This window comes from Crotalus tigris, unplaced genomic scaffold, assembly GCF_016545835.1.
Source record: "Crotalus tigris isolate CLP2741 ecotype Arizona unplaced genomic scaffold, ASM1654583v1 scf7180000019173.45859301935:6455823, whole genome shotgun sequence".
Lineage (NCBI taxonomy): Eukaryota > Metazoa > Chordata > Lepidosauria > Squamata > Viperidae > Crotalus > Crotalus tigris.
This window is the reverse complement of record NW_024097414.1, coordinates 1,031,900-1,047,949: the sequence shown is the minus strand read 5'-3', so window position 1 is coordinate 1,047,949 and position 16,050 is coordinate 1,031,900. Positions and strand designations below refer to the sequence as shown.

General features: G+C 40.3%; 1 protein-coding gene across 3 annotated transcripts in view; it reads right to left on the bottom strand.

The window, feature by feature from the left end:
- Positions 1-252: 252 nt before the first annotated feature.
- MRTFB (myocardin related transcription factor B) overlaps positions 253-16,050 on the bottom strand; it is a 76,197-nt gene continuing 60,399 nt past the window's right edge. For all 3 annotated transcript variants that reach the window (XM_039360350.1, XM_039360348.1, XM_039360349.1), the window contains 5 exons: positions 15,008-15,151; positions 14,077-14,232; positions 12,755-12,892; positions 10,257-10,317; positions 253-8,577 (listed from right to left, as the gene is read on the bottom strand). In XM_039360350.1, coding sequence (XP_039216284.1) covers positions 8,045-8,577; positions 10,257-10,317; positions 12,755-12,892; positions 14,077-14,232; positions 15,008-15,151 — 1,032 coding nt within the window. In that variant the 3' untranslated portion in view covers positions 253-8,044. The remainder of the gene's footprint in view (positions 8,578-10,256; positions 10,318-12,754; positions 12,893-14,076; positions 14,233-15,007; positions 15,152-16,050) is intronic.

The window sequence follows — 16,050 nt, the reverse complement described above, 5'->3', positions numbered from 1 at the left end:
CTAAATCTGGATCCAGCATTGTATATATGGAGATTCAGGAACTTTGTTCTGTCTGTTCAGCCGCTCATCCCCACCCATCATTCACCTTACTTTAGAGAAATTAAATATGACTTATAATATTATCATATAATACTTAGCATCTACTTTTCCTTGTACCTGGATGGTGTAAGGCCCATCCATTTTTCCATGGCATTAGAACACCCATTTTAAGAGACAAGAGTTGTTAAACAAACGTAACAAATCACCAGCACGTCTATTAACTTGTTTATTTGACACACCAATTGCAAAATTGCTGAGATATCTTTTTTTTCCTTAGCTACAATCTTGCCACTATGTACAAAATATATGATAAATGTACTACACATATAAAAATACAATATGCATTACATATATACAGTACAATGTGCAAAACATGGCAAAAGTCAACATATGGAATTGATTGTAGGGGTGCAAACAGCAAATACGAAGGCATCATGGTCTCTTTTACAAAGGCAATAAAACCACTGGATGCTCAGCTCACCAGCGTGAGGGTTTTTTTTTTTTCCTTTTCCTTAAAAAAAAAAAAATCTAGCCGTTAACGAGGCAACCTTTTACAGACCGGTGTATTCATCTTCTTATTTTCATAAAGTGAGATGCTTAGACATAATTGGGAGTATGAAAAGAAGAAGAGGAACACTTGCCATGCGAAGCACGATGTCTACCGCAAGCAGTACAGTGGAATAAAAAATAAAAATAAATCTCCCTGACCACAGAGATCTGTGCTCATGTCTTAATTCAGTTTCACAATCAAAAAAAGAGGGTATTCCTATTATTTGACACGAAGACAGAAGCGACCTCGGAAATATCTACATCTTCAATATAAAATAAAATCCCTTCCTCCTCCGGAGGACAGTGCAGAAAAAACTTCTATTTTATTTTCCTGGTAGATTAAAAAAAATAATAAGGGGTGTGTGTGGGCCTTGGCGAGAGAAGCGGAAAAATGCTTTGGTTCTTCCCTGGCAATTTTTGCAATTACCACTTCTTTTAAGGCTCTGGATTTCTGAATCTGCATCGTCATGAAAAATTGGGAAAAAAAATACAAAATGTTTCTCGATTCGTGTTACAAAAACAACGAAGGCACAAAGAAACCTTCCGTTGTGATGGCACTTGCCAGTTGTTGTTGTTGTTTTAGGCTAGGACCTTGTATTAATTCAGACACATTCTGATCTCGGCTGTACACCGAGCTAAAAGGCTCCCCAAACTCCAATTAGATGTGCATATATCTGAAAGACCTTTTAGGTTTGTCAACGCACTACACCATTTGTTTGCAGATTATAAACCTAATTCATGAAACAAATCGCTTCCGTTTTTACAAGGTATTTTCCTCCCAATTTTGACAATTATGCAGAAACCATACTTTGCATGTCCTGCCAACGTAGACTATAATTCGCTGTACAAAAAAAAAAAAAACACCTGGGAAGGGGCAAGGAGGTAAAGAGCTGCCAATGGCTGTGATTTGTTATAAAAAAGGACAATCAAAATTCAATACTACTGTATATTAGCTTTGTCTAACTACGTCGTTTGCTCATCCAGAAAACAGGTGCAACTTCATTTCCGTATTCCAGTTCTAACAGAACTTTACAACTATTATTATTTGATAGCAATTGAATTCCAATGCAGTGTGTTAGGAATAGTTCCGCTGACTTGATCAATGAGGTATCATCCAGCCAAAATAAAACACTTTAGAATCCCATGGATTACCTGGAGTACTTTGGCTTTATCGTGGTTAGTGGGTCTAGGCCGTGTACAGACTGTGCACATCAACTACTACTTACTTTGTCCAGAAGTATTACAGAAATCCTTGATGACCCTCTGCTTTTCAGAATAAAAAGCAGTTTGAAAACTTAGAGGAAGAACAGGTTTTGGAGAGTAACCCATTAAATATAAAGAGATTAACTAATTGGTTCTGGAGTTATAGCTATGACTATAAAAGTCATCTTTGTGTGTGCAATATATATATGCCTGCAGTGCAATTCAAAGTAAGTTTACTCAGAAGTCAGTCCCAATAAAATAACTGAACTTATTTTCTTAGTCAAAGGAACCAAGACTGTCGACCCACTTTCTTCTTAACTGCTGCTGCTGAATCAACAATCTGAAGTATTTTTAAAAAGAGAGGCTGATAAGTAACATTTTTATAGTCTGTTCCTATTTGGCTACACAACAGCTTGAAATGCCCACCCAAATAGATTTGTTAAGCAGAATTTTTTGCCTGTATAAAAAAAACTCCAACCTGGAAATCATAACCATGACATAAATATTAACTTTCTCTCCATGCACAAGTGCACAGACTTATCCAATTATGTCCATAATTTCTAGTTTCTGAAAACAGTAATAGAATGCCATCACTGAAATATCACATGGCATCAGATATACAGTACACGATTAGGCATAACAATAACATGCTAGTTTGAAACCTCTATCTTGGAGGAGATTGAAGAAATATATATCCCTACAGCAGAAACTGGCCTCATTTTGCTTATTTGTTCTCTTATGTTTTTTTTCTGCAATCAACAAGAAAACTATAACCAGAAATGAATTGCAGAAAAATTGGTAACCGTTGTTTCTTTGTGATCCATTTCACAACTTCATCTAGGATGGGAAAGTGAGACTGGCATAAACAGACAGAACACCTGACAAAGTTATTCTTCCTTTGTATACCTGCAAACAGCAAATCTAGCTATGCTTCTATATTAAATTAATTTGCAATATGGAGAAGGGTGCCATAGCCTTATCTCAAACTTACAACTTAGTCATCCCTATCTGACTTCTGAGCAGCCATGTTTGAGATTACATTGCAAGCATGTATATTCTAGACACACAAGAACAGCTGGCAAATAAGCTTAGCCTGCAATAATCTTTGCTACTCTCTTCCTTCACAGTTTTAGAAAGAAGCAAGCAGACCTAGGCAACAGTAGTTTTCACTCTAGCCCACTCTTCAAAATATGATCTTCCAGATGCTGTAACTGCAGGTGGGGTGATCCTGAAATTCCCATGAGTGGACCAATCTCATAAATGAAAAAAAAAAAAGCAGGCAAAACTAAGCAAATGAAGAATCACGTAGCTGCAGTAAATTTGATATCTGATCAGAAGGCATGCTTAGTGCTACTAAACAAATTCCAAGTGTTTGTGTGCAGAGAAAGACGAGGCTAGCAGTGCAATTTGTAATCAAAGATAAGGAGCCAAATGTTCATATTACTAAAAAAAAAAAAATCAAGTGTACAGAAATTATCCAAGCAATAATATATATGTCTGTATATATATATATATATATAAATATAAATATAAAGAAACTGTTCACAAATACCAGATTCACATACACTTGGTAAAGATTGCACATCTCAGGATGTCTTATTAAAAGCAAACCATTACCCAGATATGTTTTATAATAAAGTTCTGCTTCGAAATGCACAGAAAACAACACACACTCTTAACCTAAAAATAAATAAGATTCCGTTATAAATGTTCATGATCCCTTAATGTTTGTTTTTTTCCCCATAGAAGGAAGTTTCACACTGGTTATCACACTTTGCTGTCTGGATTTTATTCCAGGCTGAGTTTGCTTTTTTTTTGTTGTTGTTGTACATGCTCCCGCATGGCTTGGATAGCACTCTGGGCATGAAGGCATTTGTGTAGCATGGCACCACATAATACTATTTAATTTTTTAAAGCTCTATGTACATGCTCTCTGCAATGGCAGCCTGGTCAGTAAGAGGACAAAAAAAGTCTTGACAATTGTGGCACATTCTAAGCAAGAGAGATGTAGCCGATGAGCAGGAAAGGACAAGCTATTGCTTACAAGCTATAAGAAATTAACTTCTCTAACTGTGTGGATCAGGCTCAATAGTCAGATCCTTGATAGGTTCCAACTGGATTACACAGTGAGAGAGACACACACCCGCATTACCAGGGGAGGCTTTTGAAAGCCAGGCTGGTGACACGTTTTTATAAGCTCTATGGATTTCATGCTTCCATTCTAACTCCAATACATGCTGCCTATACAGTATTAACATTTTAAAATGGCAAAAGATGAAGAAGCTTGTTCAGTGTCAACAACTGATCTGACAGTCAGGAGGATGGGAGGGGAGCTGCTTGGAAAAGAGGATTCATTTACATTTACGGGTATTCAGGTAGAACCAATTTTGAAAGTAGTGAGATGCACCATGTATAACAAATATTATGTAATGATGTACGTCAACTCTCCAGCCTAGCATGTTTCTGTAACTGCTAAGGGGCCAAGGAGATCAGAAAATTAGAAGCCTGTCACTGCTAAAAGTACCAAACCAGGGAAAGCTAATGAAACAGCCTTATATCAGCCTTTCCTGGTTTCTCTGGGGACTTTTCTTTGTTCTCAATTTGCTCTGGGGTAGAATTCAAAGAAAAGAGGTATGTAGATCAGCACATCCTGCCGAAAAAGACAAACTGTCCCTTAAATCCAATGGGAGTTGGGGATGGAGAGTCAGATTTGCTAAACATCCATATTTAAGCATAAAGATGCAGTCAGCAGATCTGCTCTTCTTTGGATTAAAACATCATACGTGATGCATCTATGGAAATATTCTAATTGACGGCAATGTAGAGCTCGTATCTCATAGCTGTTCCTATTGAAGCCAGGGTAGAGTATTAAATATCTTATTTCAAACTGGTGTCTGTGGGAGAAAAAGGTATTTAGTGGAAGACGCTTAGCATATCAAAAGATTGTTCTCCCTCAAAGGATGGGGAAATGGAATGGTAAAGGTAAAAATACTTACTTTCTCTCAAAGTCATTTCAGACTGTCTGACTGAAAACACTCCTAGCTGTAGGCTAAACCAGAAATAAAGTTTAGCTCTAAAACAAAACGCAAGATGGCATAAAGATGTTGTTCCAAAGAAAGATCCCAAACTGGTATTTAGGGGAAAGTTGCTGATGTTTTTGGCTTTGGCCTGGAGCTACCTCGACACCAGGAATATTTCCTCGTCTCGTCTCAACAATTGGCATCTTCACAGTTATGCCTTTTAGGAGAAAACAAACGGCAACTGTGCACTGCAAATAGACAATCGGCTCAAAATATTGTGCATTGCTTGACACTGCTTGACACGACTGGATTTGTTCTCCTTGAATCAATGACCATTCTATGGGGTGCCTAAGGGCACAAGCAAAAAAGCTCCCACCTGCAGAACCAAGTACTGTTTTAACGAGAAACCATCCAAATTTTGACAAAGTTCTATTTTTTTTTTCTCAAAAAAATCAAATTCATCTGGTTCTGGGGAATGAAAAGAGAACTTTGGCTTGAAAAACCCGATGGAGCAATCTTTTAGAGCAGTGCTTCCCCTTGGCAGCTTCATTTGTGTGTGGACTTTCACCCCCCAGAATTCTGTCAAGGGTGATGCTCATGTGGAATTATGGGACTGAACTGGAAGTCTACATACCTGGAAATAGCCAAGGTTGGGAAACATTACTGTAGAAGGTTGCTGATTTCGCTTTAAATTTCTTCATGATTAAAAAGACCGCTAACTGAGATTTACAAACAGAAGCTGGAACCTGTTGACAGTTTTTTTAAAATCCCCATCTTCAAAAGAAAAAGAAAAAACCAATATAAAAGATCTGAATAGCTCTGATGGTGTTCAAAAGCAGATGATGTTGAAGGGATTTCTTTTGTCAATTTTTCATTCCATGCAGAAATTCCTGGCATATCCAAAGGACATCAAGCAACCCGTGTTGTGAAATTCTGGAATTCTGCAGTCTACTGGGAAGCACATGCTCCCTTCCCTTTTGGATAGAACTAATTCAAACTGTTATATGGGTGATGGCCCTCATTAATACATATGATATTTAAATAAAAAATGGGAAATTCTGAGAAGTTTTAGAACAACCGGACTATGGTGGTAGAATGAACACACTGGAACATGGAGGTCTGCAGATCTGCTTGCTTTTGTCAAATCTAGGAAAGGAGCATTGCCAGCTCCTTTGGGATAGGTGTGCAACTTCACAACCTATGCACAAAAGGAGTGGGGCTTGCATTGCGATGACACTACTTTTGTCAGACAGAATTTCTGTCCTCCATGTTTCTTTTTCACAGCAGTTATAAATTCCAGGTTTCATTTAAAAGGTAAACTATTAAACTTAATTCAAAATCCATAGGATGGATCAACTGGAAAAAACACCTAATCATGAGCAGTGCTCCATAAGCACAATACTAAATTCTAGAATAAAGAATAACATTCCAAGAACTTTAATTTTAAAGAAATGTAACATTTAAACAGCCCCCATCCTTTAATAATTCAGTTAGCAATTTTTACTGTATTAACCGATTATCCTCAATTTAAAGTTTAACGGTGATTTTTAATTTTCTTTTAACAATGGGGTTTCAATTGTTTTCTAAATAATGGCATACTGGGAAAAAAAAAACATAATCTCCCAGACATTTTAGATCCCATGTTTACTTATTTATATTTCGTTATTTGTCTTTTACTACTCTATTCTTTTTATATGTCCCTTATCTTTCTTGGTTTATGTTTCTTTTTTCAAAAGGGCTTAGTAAAAATAACTGTAAAAGAAAGCAGCTTTCCTAGAATAGAAATACTTTTAGTTTTTTAAATGCCACAGGGCAGGGGTCTCCAACCCCTGGTCCGTGGACCAGCATTGCAGCATGCAGAAACTGGTCTGAGAAAACATGTGAAGCCCCATCCGCGGGATGCAGGCAACAGGCGAAATCACGCCTTCCAGTCCATGGAAAAACTTCTCTCCATGCAACCAGTCCCTGGTGCCCAAAAGATTGAGGGTATCCTCTAATCCAAATTAATGGGAACAGCAGACTAAAAAAAACAACAATACTGATTTTAAGTCCTTTAAATATTTTAAGATGACAACTGAGGTCTCCCAAACACCAGGGCGGGGGAAGTGTGTGAAATATTTTTCCCAATATACACCAGTTCCTGCATACCCTCTGCACAAACTGAATCAAAGTTTTACCATAAATATAACTGATTATTACACGCCGTGACAATGCACACATTTACAGAGGTTTGCCCTTGAGATAAGCCAGTAACTGTCAAGGGGAAGAAAAAAAAATACTTCCTTTATTTTTCTTTCCGATGCTGCACACAAGACAGTCCCTTTTTCACGCATGAAAGAAGATTTCCATAGTGGCACACTTTCCGACTGCAGGTTATACAATTATGGGTATCACAAAAATAATACTAATCATAAAAAAGGTCAAAAAGAACTGAAAGAACCTTTTTTTAACCTGTCAAATACTATTTTCAAGTAATACGGCCAGTTTAAAGCTGAAATTCTATGCATTCTTATAGGACAGGAGTAGGCAACCTTGGCTCTTTTATGACTGGTGGACTTCAACTCCCAGAATTCCTGAGCCAGCCATGCTGAAGGGAAAGGGAGAGGTTTCCATGCTTAGCCATGCTGGCTCAGGAATTCTGGGAGTTGAAGTCTACGAGTCATAAAAGAGCCAAGGTTGCCTACCCCTGTTATAGGAGAAAGAGCTGAATAGAATAGAATGGGGGTGATTTCTGAATAAAGATGCATAGGATTTAGCAGCGCCACAAATAAAAGCGGCAAGTCTAAAAGGAAACATCTGCTCGTCTTTTTTAAAAGAATAGACTAGTGGGAGAGAGAAGCTTTTTAAATCATGAAGAAATCCAAACGTAAGTCTAGTTTCATCCCTTGTATAAAATCCCCATTGGTTTTAGCTCAGTCAAAAGGTTTCTCACAATGCAAACGAACGCTTTGTCGAGGGTGTCCGCGGAGACAGAAAAGGCGCGACGTCGTCGTTCTTAAGCCAAGCAGTTTGTTCTCAATGTGCCCACTCACCTGAATCGTTGCTCGCGACACATTCTCATAAGCTTACAACAATCACAATCCTTTCTTGGAACATTCTTAAATCTTTTGTTTTTTTTTTAAAAAAAATCTTGCGCTAAGATAATTATAGAGATGAGCTTGAGAACAAAAGGAGAGTGAAACAATGGACCTTGTTATAAGTGGAGCTTTGAAAAACCCTGGGGCCAAGTCGGTTTAATCCCAGTGCAACTGCAGATCTTGTGGATCCAGGAAATCTGTTGAAAACATGCTGGGAGCCGTCGAGCTGAGCGGCGTTAATCCCGAGGAAGCGGCTGGCATGGTGAGGTCTAACCACTCCATATTGTCTAAATTGGGATCTGGGAGGTCCAGAGATAAACACGAACTGGGAGTGAACTGTGACTCAGAAGTCTCCATTGGGGAGTGAGAGTGATCTAGTATACCAGTATGATTAAGGAGGTCATTCTGTAGATCCTCAATGACCGAGAAGGACTCCTTGTCCTCGTTACCGCTGGTCAGGTGAGGCATCCCGTTACCTGAGGGTAGAGTTCCTTCCAAAAGTGCTTCTAACTGATTCTCCAGAGACAAAGAGAAATTGCTGGTGGGTTCTAAGGAGAGAGGAGGGGCCATCTGGACTTGTGGGGGTGGGCGTGACACCACGGTGTTGACTGGCATGGTGCTGATGTTGGCGGTGACTGGCCTCATCTTGGAAATCAGAGCAGGTTCTTCCTTCATAGGCATAGAGATCTCTGCAGAAAAGACAGTGGCGGATAAAATCAGTAATTTTATTTTTATGCAGCCTTTATTGTTTTCATAAATATTTCAAGCTGGTGGACAAACTTAATGCTCCTTCCTCTTCTTATTTTGACCACAACAGGAAAGCCTGTGAGATGGGTTGGCCTGAAACAGACCCAGCCGGCTGTCATGCCTAAGGTGGGACTAGAACTCACATCGCCTGGGGATTGGCCCAACATCACCCAGCAAATTTTCATGTCTAAAGTGGAACTAGAATTCTCCTCTCCTGGTTTCCAGGCTGACGCCTTAACCACTAGACCAGGGGTCTTCAAACTTGGTCCTTTTATGACTTGTGGACTTTAACTCCCAGAAATCCTCAGCCAGTGTGCCTGGCTGAGGGATTCTGGGAGTTGCAGTCCACAAGTCATAAAAGGGCCAAGTTTGTAGACCCCTGTACTAGACCTATCCAGCTCTATATTTCACTGAATCCATAAAGTAAAAGCAAAACAGCTCACTTTAATGGATTGCTTTAACAAAATACGTAATTTTTTGGATGCCCTAAACTTCCATTATTCTTAAGCCTCTGAGTCAATCTTGACTTCTGTACTTTGATATAAATAACTTACCAACAGTACTGGTATACAAAAAGATTTTTGCAGGAACTACAGTCCTAAATGATTCCCCTGGGAAAAAGCTTGCCACAAAACATTATTATTGCCTTCTATCAAGGGAAATAATTTAGGACTATAATCCATGAATTGAACTGAAATTGTTATCTGTTTATTATTAAACAGATAACCATGTCAGCAAATCAATTATTTGAGTTTTTTTCCTCCCAAGACTTTTTTGTGACTACCCTTCCATTTGCCAATTATCAATAATTGTCTGATCTGAGACAGAAACTGTGACCAAGCCAAATTGAGATGGTTTCAAGATACCAAGACAAATAAAGAGATAATAAACCAATTTTCGGTGTTGAATAACAAACAACACAAATAATCTGGTACTGATACAATCCTAAAACAGAACGCTTGAGAGTTGGCCAAAGAAATCAGAGGTTTTGCCTTTTGGTTAGCATTACATCTGACTCAGGTTCCCCATTTCGCTGCTTTCCTCGCAAGGCTGAATCCCAAAGGACCAAATTCCTGGATTCAGATTCTGATGTCAGAAAACAAACCATCTAGGAATCCTGATTCAGATATTACATTAAACCGCGACTGGAGGTTTCACACTCTGTTTAATCACTTCTCCTGGCCAGAGCAACAAAAGTGAATCGCCATGTTTGACCTGATTCAGCCAAAATGGTCCACCTACAGATGTGCCAGCCACAGGATATTCTGAAAAACCTCTGGCCTTAAGCCTGCCTGTTACATTCAAAACATGATGGCTTGGCTAGATCCCTGGGAACCACTTCCAGTTCAAATGATTCACTTTCAGAAACTGCCAAAATGCCCCTGGAACACTATGGTTTGGGAGGAGGTTTGGCGTGGTCCAGAGGGAACAATGTTCTGTTCCTGGACTAATTTTGCAGTGCTATAAATTCTGTCCAATAACAGATACAAGTTGTTCTCCCATTGAAATAAAAGCAATGGATTCTATATCTTATTCTTTAGAACACTCATAACATGGTCCTCTAGTCTGGATGAAAGACACTCAAAAACCAAACCCTCAAACAGAGTCATATGCGTCTCACCTCCGCTCTTAATGAGGATATCAAAAAGATCGTCCATATGCTGGCTGTGGGCATTGGAAATCTGTCAACAAAGGAAAATTCTTGTTTATTTTACCATACCGTTTCCCAAAGTACAACGATGATTTGTATTCTATGATAGCTTAGAATCAACCTGCCTCCAGAAGCTGTGAATGCTCCAACACTGGAAGTTTTTAAGAAGAGACTGGACAGCCCTTTGTCTGAAATGGTACAGGGTTTCCTGCCTGAGCAGGGGGTTGGACTAGATGACCCCCAAGCTCCCTTCCTCCTCCTTCTCCTCCTCTTCCTCCTCCTCATTATCATTATTTTCATTATTATCATTTGCATTTAAGCTACAGGTATACAAAAAAATCCCACTAGCTCCTGAAGAATTAATAGTCTGATACGTATCTCTATTAATGCATTAGAAAGCCAGGGACATATTGCAGATTCGAGATTAATTGCTAAGAATTCATTCTGCTAAAACTAAAGTCCAAACACATACCTAATTAGAAATAGGCCCCGCTGAATTCAATTGGAGTAAACGTGAAATATGTTCGCAGAACACATTTCTGAGAAATATGTTTGCAAAACAGCCTTTCTGAGAAAAAAACAACAACAACAGTCTTCTATGGTACAAAGAGGTCTACTATGTAACAGATAGCAGAAATCAAAATAAAAGGACCTGGCAAGGAACATCCGTTCAAAGCATGTTCATTACAGCATTTACTATAACAGAAAAAAAGCAGCAAGCCAATTACAGTTAGTCAGGTAAGATGCTTTTCTGCCATGGATGTCCAGGTGCATTGACTTTTGTCCCAAATTTTCATATTGTTCTGTCTTGTGGAACAACTACAGGAAAGATCATACCACTGGATGACCATGGATCATCATATCATGGATGACCAGCTCCCATCCATGTCTGTTGCCAACAATATCTATTGACTGCCAGACTCTACCTTGCCAGTAAATTCATAGTGGCATCCTTAATATTAGTCAACCTGCATCCAAATAAGGAAAACCACCTTATCTGAAAGCTGCACTGATCTTTTAACGGAACAAAATAATTGAGAATAGTACTGAGTCTAATTGTATGGTGTACCACAGGACTCCTTTTTTGAACTGGCTTTTTATTTGCTCGGGCACCTTTATTTTCAGAATTAGTTATACAGTCGCTTGCAATTTTTAGTCTTCTGGCCAATAAAGCAAAAACATCAGAAAGGAGCAACGGAGAACAAAAATCAAAGAAAAACAACAGGGACAAAGCTTTAAAGTACTTTTGTGAAGAAATCGAAATAAATTCTCTTTTTCGCTGGCAAGCTCCATTGGGTAATGCCAACTAAAAAGCTTTGTGTGCCAACGCCCTTCCAGCTGGTGGTTTTTAGCAAAACTTGGCAGATTCTTCGCCCACGTTAAGGAGAGAGAAAGTACAATTTCTTCAGTACTGAACCTAACAGCAGCATCTGTCATGATCTGCCAAGCAGAATTTCTTGCTGAAGCAATCCAGTATCTGGCTTCCTTCCTCCCCTACTAGAAATCCCCCCCCCCGTTCTCTTTGATCCTTGACAGCCTTGTGAAAAAGCGGGTCGCTCAACTGGCTGCCTGAGACTGTTAAAAGTCATATTCCATCAGCTGTACCCGCGAGTAAGCAGGGATTTTATCTTGTCCCAGAGGCCCTGTCCTTAGACGACCTTGCTTTTCTTTCTTAACACATTTTTGGTCTCCCTTTACAAAGAAAACTCTCTTTGGGTTTGAAGCGTTAATTGAGCCAAACCCCAATTCCACGGTTTGGCATGGCTATCTTTGCCTGCCCTCTGAGGGAATGTTGACATGGCATAACATGGCAGACACTCCAGAAACCAATTCATTTTAAGATTTCAGAAAATTGCAATAATAATAATAATAACAACAATAGTAATAAAGTTGGAAGGGACCTTGGAGATCTTCTAGTCCAACCCCGTTTGAGCAGGAGACCCTATACCATTCCAGACAAGTGGCTGTCCCGTCTCTTCTTAAAGACTTCCAGTGTTGGAGCATTCACCATTTCTGGAGGCAGGTTGTTCCACTGGTTAATTGTTCTCAATGTCAGGAAGTTTCTCCTTAGTTCCAGGTTGCTTCTCTCCTGGATTAGTTTCCATCTGTTGCTTCTTGTCCTGACTTCAGGCACTTTGGAGAAGAGCTTGACTCCCTCTTCTTTGGGGCAGCCCCTGAGATATTGGAACTCTGCTATCATGTCCCCCTCGCCCTTCTCTTCATTAAACTAGACATACCCAATTCTAGCAACCGTTCCTTATATGTTTTAGCCTCCAGACCTCTAATCATCTTTGTTGCTCTTCTCTGTACTCTTTCTAGAGTCTCAACATCTTCACCTCTGTTTTTTTTTTTTTTTTAGGATTGAGCAGCAATGGGCTGCTCATCACATCTCTTTATTGGTTCCTTACTGAAGCTGGGTGCCCCAATAACACATATTAGAGTAAATGTTAACTGCTTATTCGACTTACTTCTCGCTGAGAAGACTGCAGGCTGCGAGTCTGTTTGATGGCTTCTTCGTAGCGTGGAGGGTCTTTTGTTTTGGTTCCTGAACTGTTGAACAAGGACTGGTGCAAAAGGTATTGTTGGGACTGAGCTGGGGAAGGTGGCTGTCAGAAACAACGGATTCAGTCAGCAGACAGATTTTAAATAATGTCTTTAAAGAGACCCGGCTCTCCTTGTTTATTTTATTTTATTAATTCACTCACTATGACAGTGATGGCAAACCTTTTAGAGACCGAGTGGCCAAATTGCAACCCAAAACCCACTTATTTATTGCAAAGTGCCAGGGCTGCATCAGCATTGTGGTTCCCTCAGGGGGCAGCAGGGGGGCATGGCCATTGGGTGGGTGTGGCTGCAGTGATCATGGCAGACTGGGTGGGCATGGCCATCTCGATGTTGCTCGTGGGGGGGACGCCTGTGGGGGCTGGGCAGGATTGGGAGAGATCCAGGGGGTCTTGTGGGTGGGGCGGTGGGCAGGAGGCTTTTCCTGCAGTGTGTGGTGGGGGTGCTACTGCTGCAGGGCAAGGCAAGGCGAGGCAGGGGCGGCTGCTGCCTGATACCATCGGCCCCCACACACAGAGGCCAGCGAGTGCACCTCTACTCGAGCTTGCTAGCCGGCCGCTTTGCCTCCTTTGTGCTGGGCGGGGCTGTTGCTCCGGGCGCCGGTGGCAGCCTAATGGACCTGTGTGAGATGCTGGTGTCAGTGGCAGGCGTGCTCACAGAAAGGGCTCTGAGTGCCGCCTCTGGCACACGTGCCATAAGTTCGCCATCACTGCACTATGACATGTGGCATATTGATCCCGCTTTGTCCTTAAAAGCCATCTCAAATCAAGGTGTTGATATTCTGTACCGCCCTTAGAGAGGGCTGTAAAGCACCATGAGGCGGTATATAAGTCTAAGTGCTATTGCTATTACCGTGATGGTGATAGGGGATATGTGCCTGTGTCTAAAAAAGAATGTTCTAGGTATGTAAAATGCCTGTATGTGCAAGAGCGTTCATGCTTGTGACAAATGCCTACCCCTTGCACATGGTCCCTACAATGTAAGAACGAGATACATCCCAGGGCTTAAGTGATTATGTAGCCTGCTATGAATTTACCTTTTTAATAAATAAATAAATAAATCTCATTCTCTTCCACCATGTCCTTGAGATTAAGAGCCCTTATGCAAAGATAGTGTTAATTATTGTTCTGCTCCCCCACAGTGCAAAGAGGCATCCCATGGATCACCCTAACTTCCAGGCAGTGCTCTTTCGGCAGGACAGGTCTCTACAATGGAGAATAAGTTCTACCTTCTGAAGAGGATTCGGTCCATTTTGCACTAAGGATGCTTGGTTCCCTGAGTGAGACGTCGTGTTTGAGGCTTGCTTAAACAAAGGTTGCTGCAGGTTGGGAGCCGACGGATTCTGATAGGAAAACACTGTGTTAGGTGAGGTAGGGGGAAATACCTGTAAAAAAACCAAAAACATGATGGAGAAACCTCTCTGTAAAAAATGTTAAACTAAAAAAGGCAGGGTGGATAGCAAAACACTAAAAAGGACCCCTAATATTTATTAGCACGATAATAAAACTTAAACTGAGCCCAATCGGTCCAGAAAAGAATCCGAATACTTTCCTTAAGAAGGTTATTTTAGTTAGCCCTTGTATTGTTTCCAAACAACATGACTCTCCCTGGGTGTGAGGTGTGAAGATGTCGAACGGCCAAAAACTTGCAGAGGAAAATTCCTACTGTCTTTGCACCCAAAACATAAAAACACATGTGCTTGTCCGTGCAAAGTAAATCAAGCATTTTATTTTTCAAACAGGGGACAAAGATTCTGGCTAAATTTGAACATCACAACAGGACGACGCATGATTAAATAAAGGAGCCGTGGTGGCGCAGTGATTAGAATGCTGTACTGCAGGCTAACTCACTGCCCACCGCCAGGAGTTCGATCCTGACCCGGCTCAAAGTTGACTCAGCCTTCCATCCTTCTGAGGTTGATAAAAAGAGGACCCAGATTGTTGGGGGCAATAAGCTGACTCTGTAAACCGCTGAGAGAGGGCTGTAAAGCATTGTGAAGCGGTATATAAGTATAAGGGCTATTGCTATAGTTAAATCTGCATGTTATTCCATCCTGGATCTTATTTTATTGAAGAGTGACTGTATGAGCCCGTACAAGTAATAGAATACAGAACTTTAGGTACAGGACATAATCCCTTTGTACATAAACCTTCACCAACCTTTCTGTTCTCTGAGGTTTGGCCAGCTGCATGCTGTGGGGAAACATTTTGCTTGGGGGCTGACATGTGCATCTGTGGCACTTTGGGGGCCAAACCAGAAGTAGAGACTTGTGCGATGGCTGGAATACCAGCTTGTGTTTGAACCTAGAGGATAAAAAAAAGTACGTCTTCAATTTGCCGGATACAGAAGATAATTGCATTAACATCAAGGCAGCCAAGATGGCATTATTTTTCACTCTGCAGACCTCAAATCTATTTTAAAATGAAAAAAAAAAACCCACTATGCAGGACTTCTATCAAATTTAAGCCCCTCTGAAATTTTTGCGCAAAACTATATGGAATAAAATGGTTATGTATCAACTACCATATACTACAATCTAGTGAACTGGACACATGGGGATGCCATAATAACCTTTTCTGCAGCTAAATTCAAAGAGAAATTTTATCACATGGAAAATGTGCGTGTCTGCCTGTATGCACATGCATTGCCTTACGATGATAAGACCCTTTTTTGGGATAATAGAAAAAGTATAGTCAAAACCAGGCACCTGTTTAATATATTAATTGGATAAGAACCTTTTTTAGCTCAAAGTGTGCATCTGGATTTTTGCTCACTAATTTTGCCTTAGAAAACAGAGGTGGTATAAACCCCCAATCCCATTTAGATTGCCTATTAGATTCCCTATTACTATTTCAGCCCCAATTCTATAGCACTTCATTGGAAAAGGTAGAAGGATTGAGTTTATGGTGTTGTCAGTTTTCCACTCATGACAAGAACTTGTAATTTCTTTGAAAATGAAGGAACACAAAGCACCCTCAATTGCATCAATTTATCAGTCAAAATCCTTGTAATTGTTAGGCAATACTGGAGATGATTTGAAGGGCAATCAGGCTTACAGGGAGTTGTTTAACTTTTACCGTAATTCCCCGAGACAGCATGTTACACCAAACAATCGTGCACGTTTCTGCCAAGGGATATTAAACCACGATTCATTTGCCTCCAGAACTAGAATCTGTTTTTTCCACAAAATACAACAGGAAGC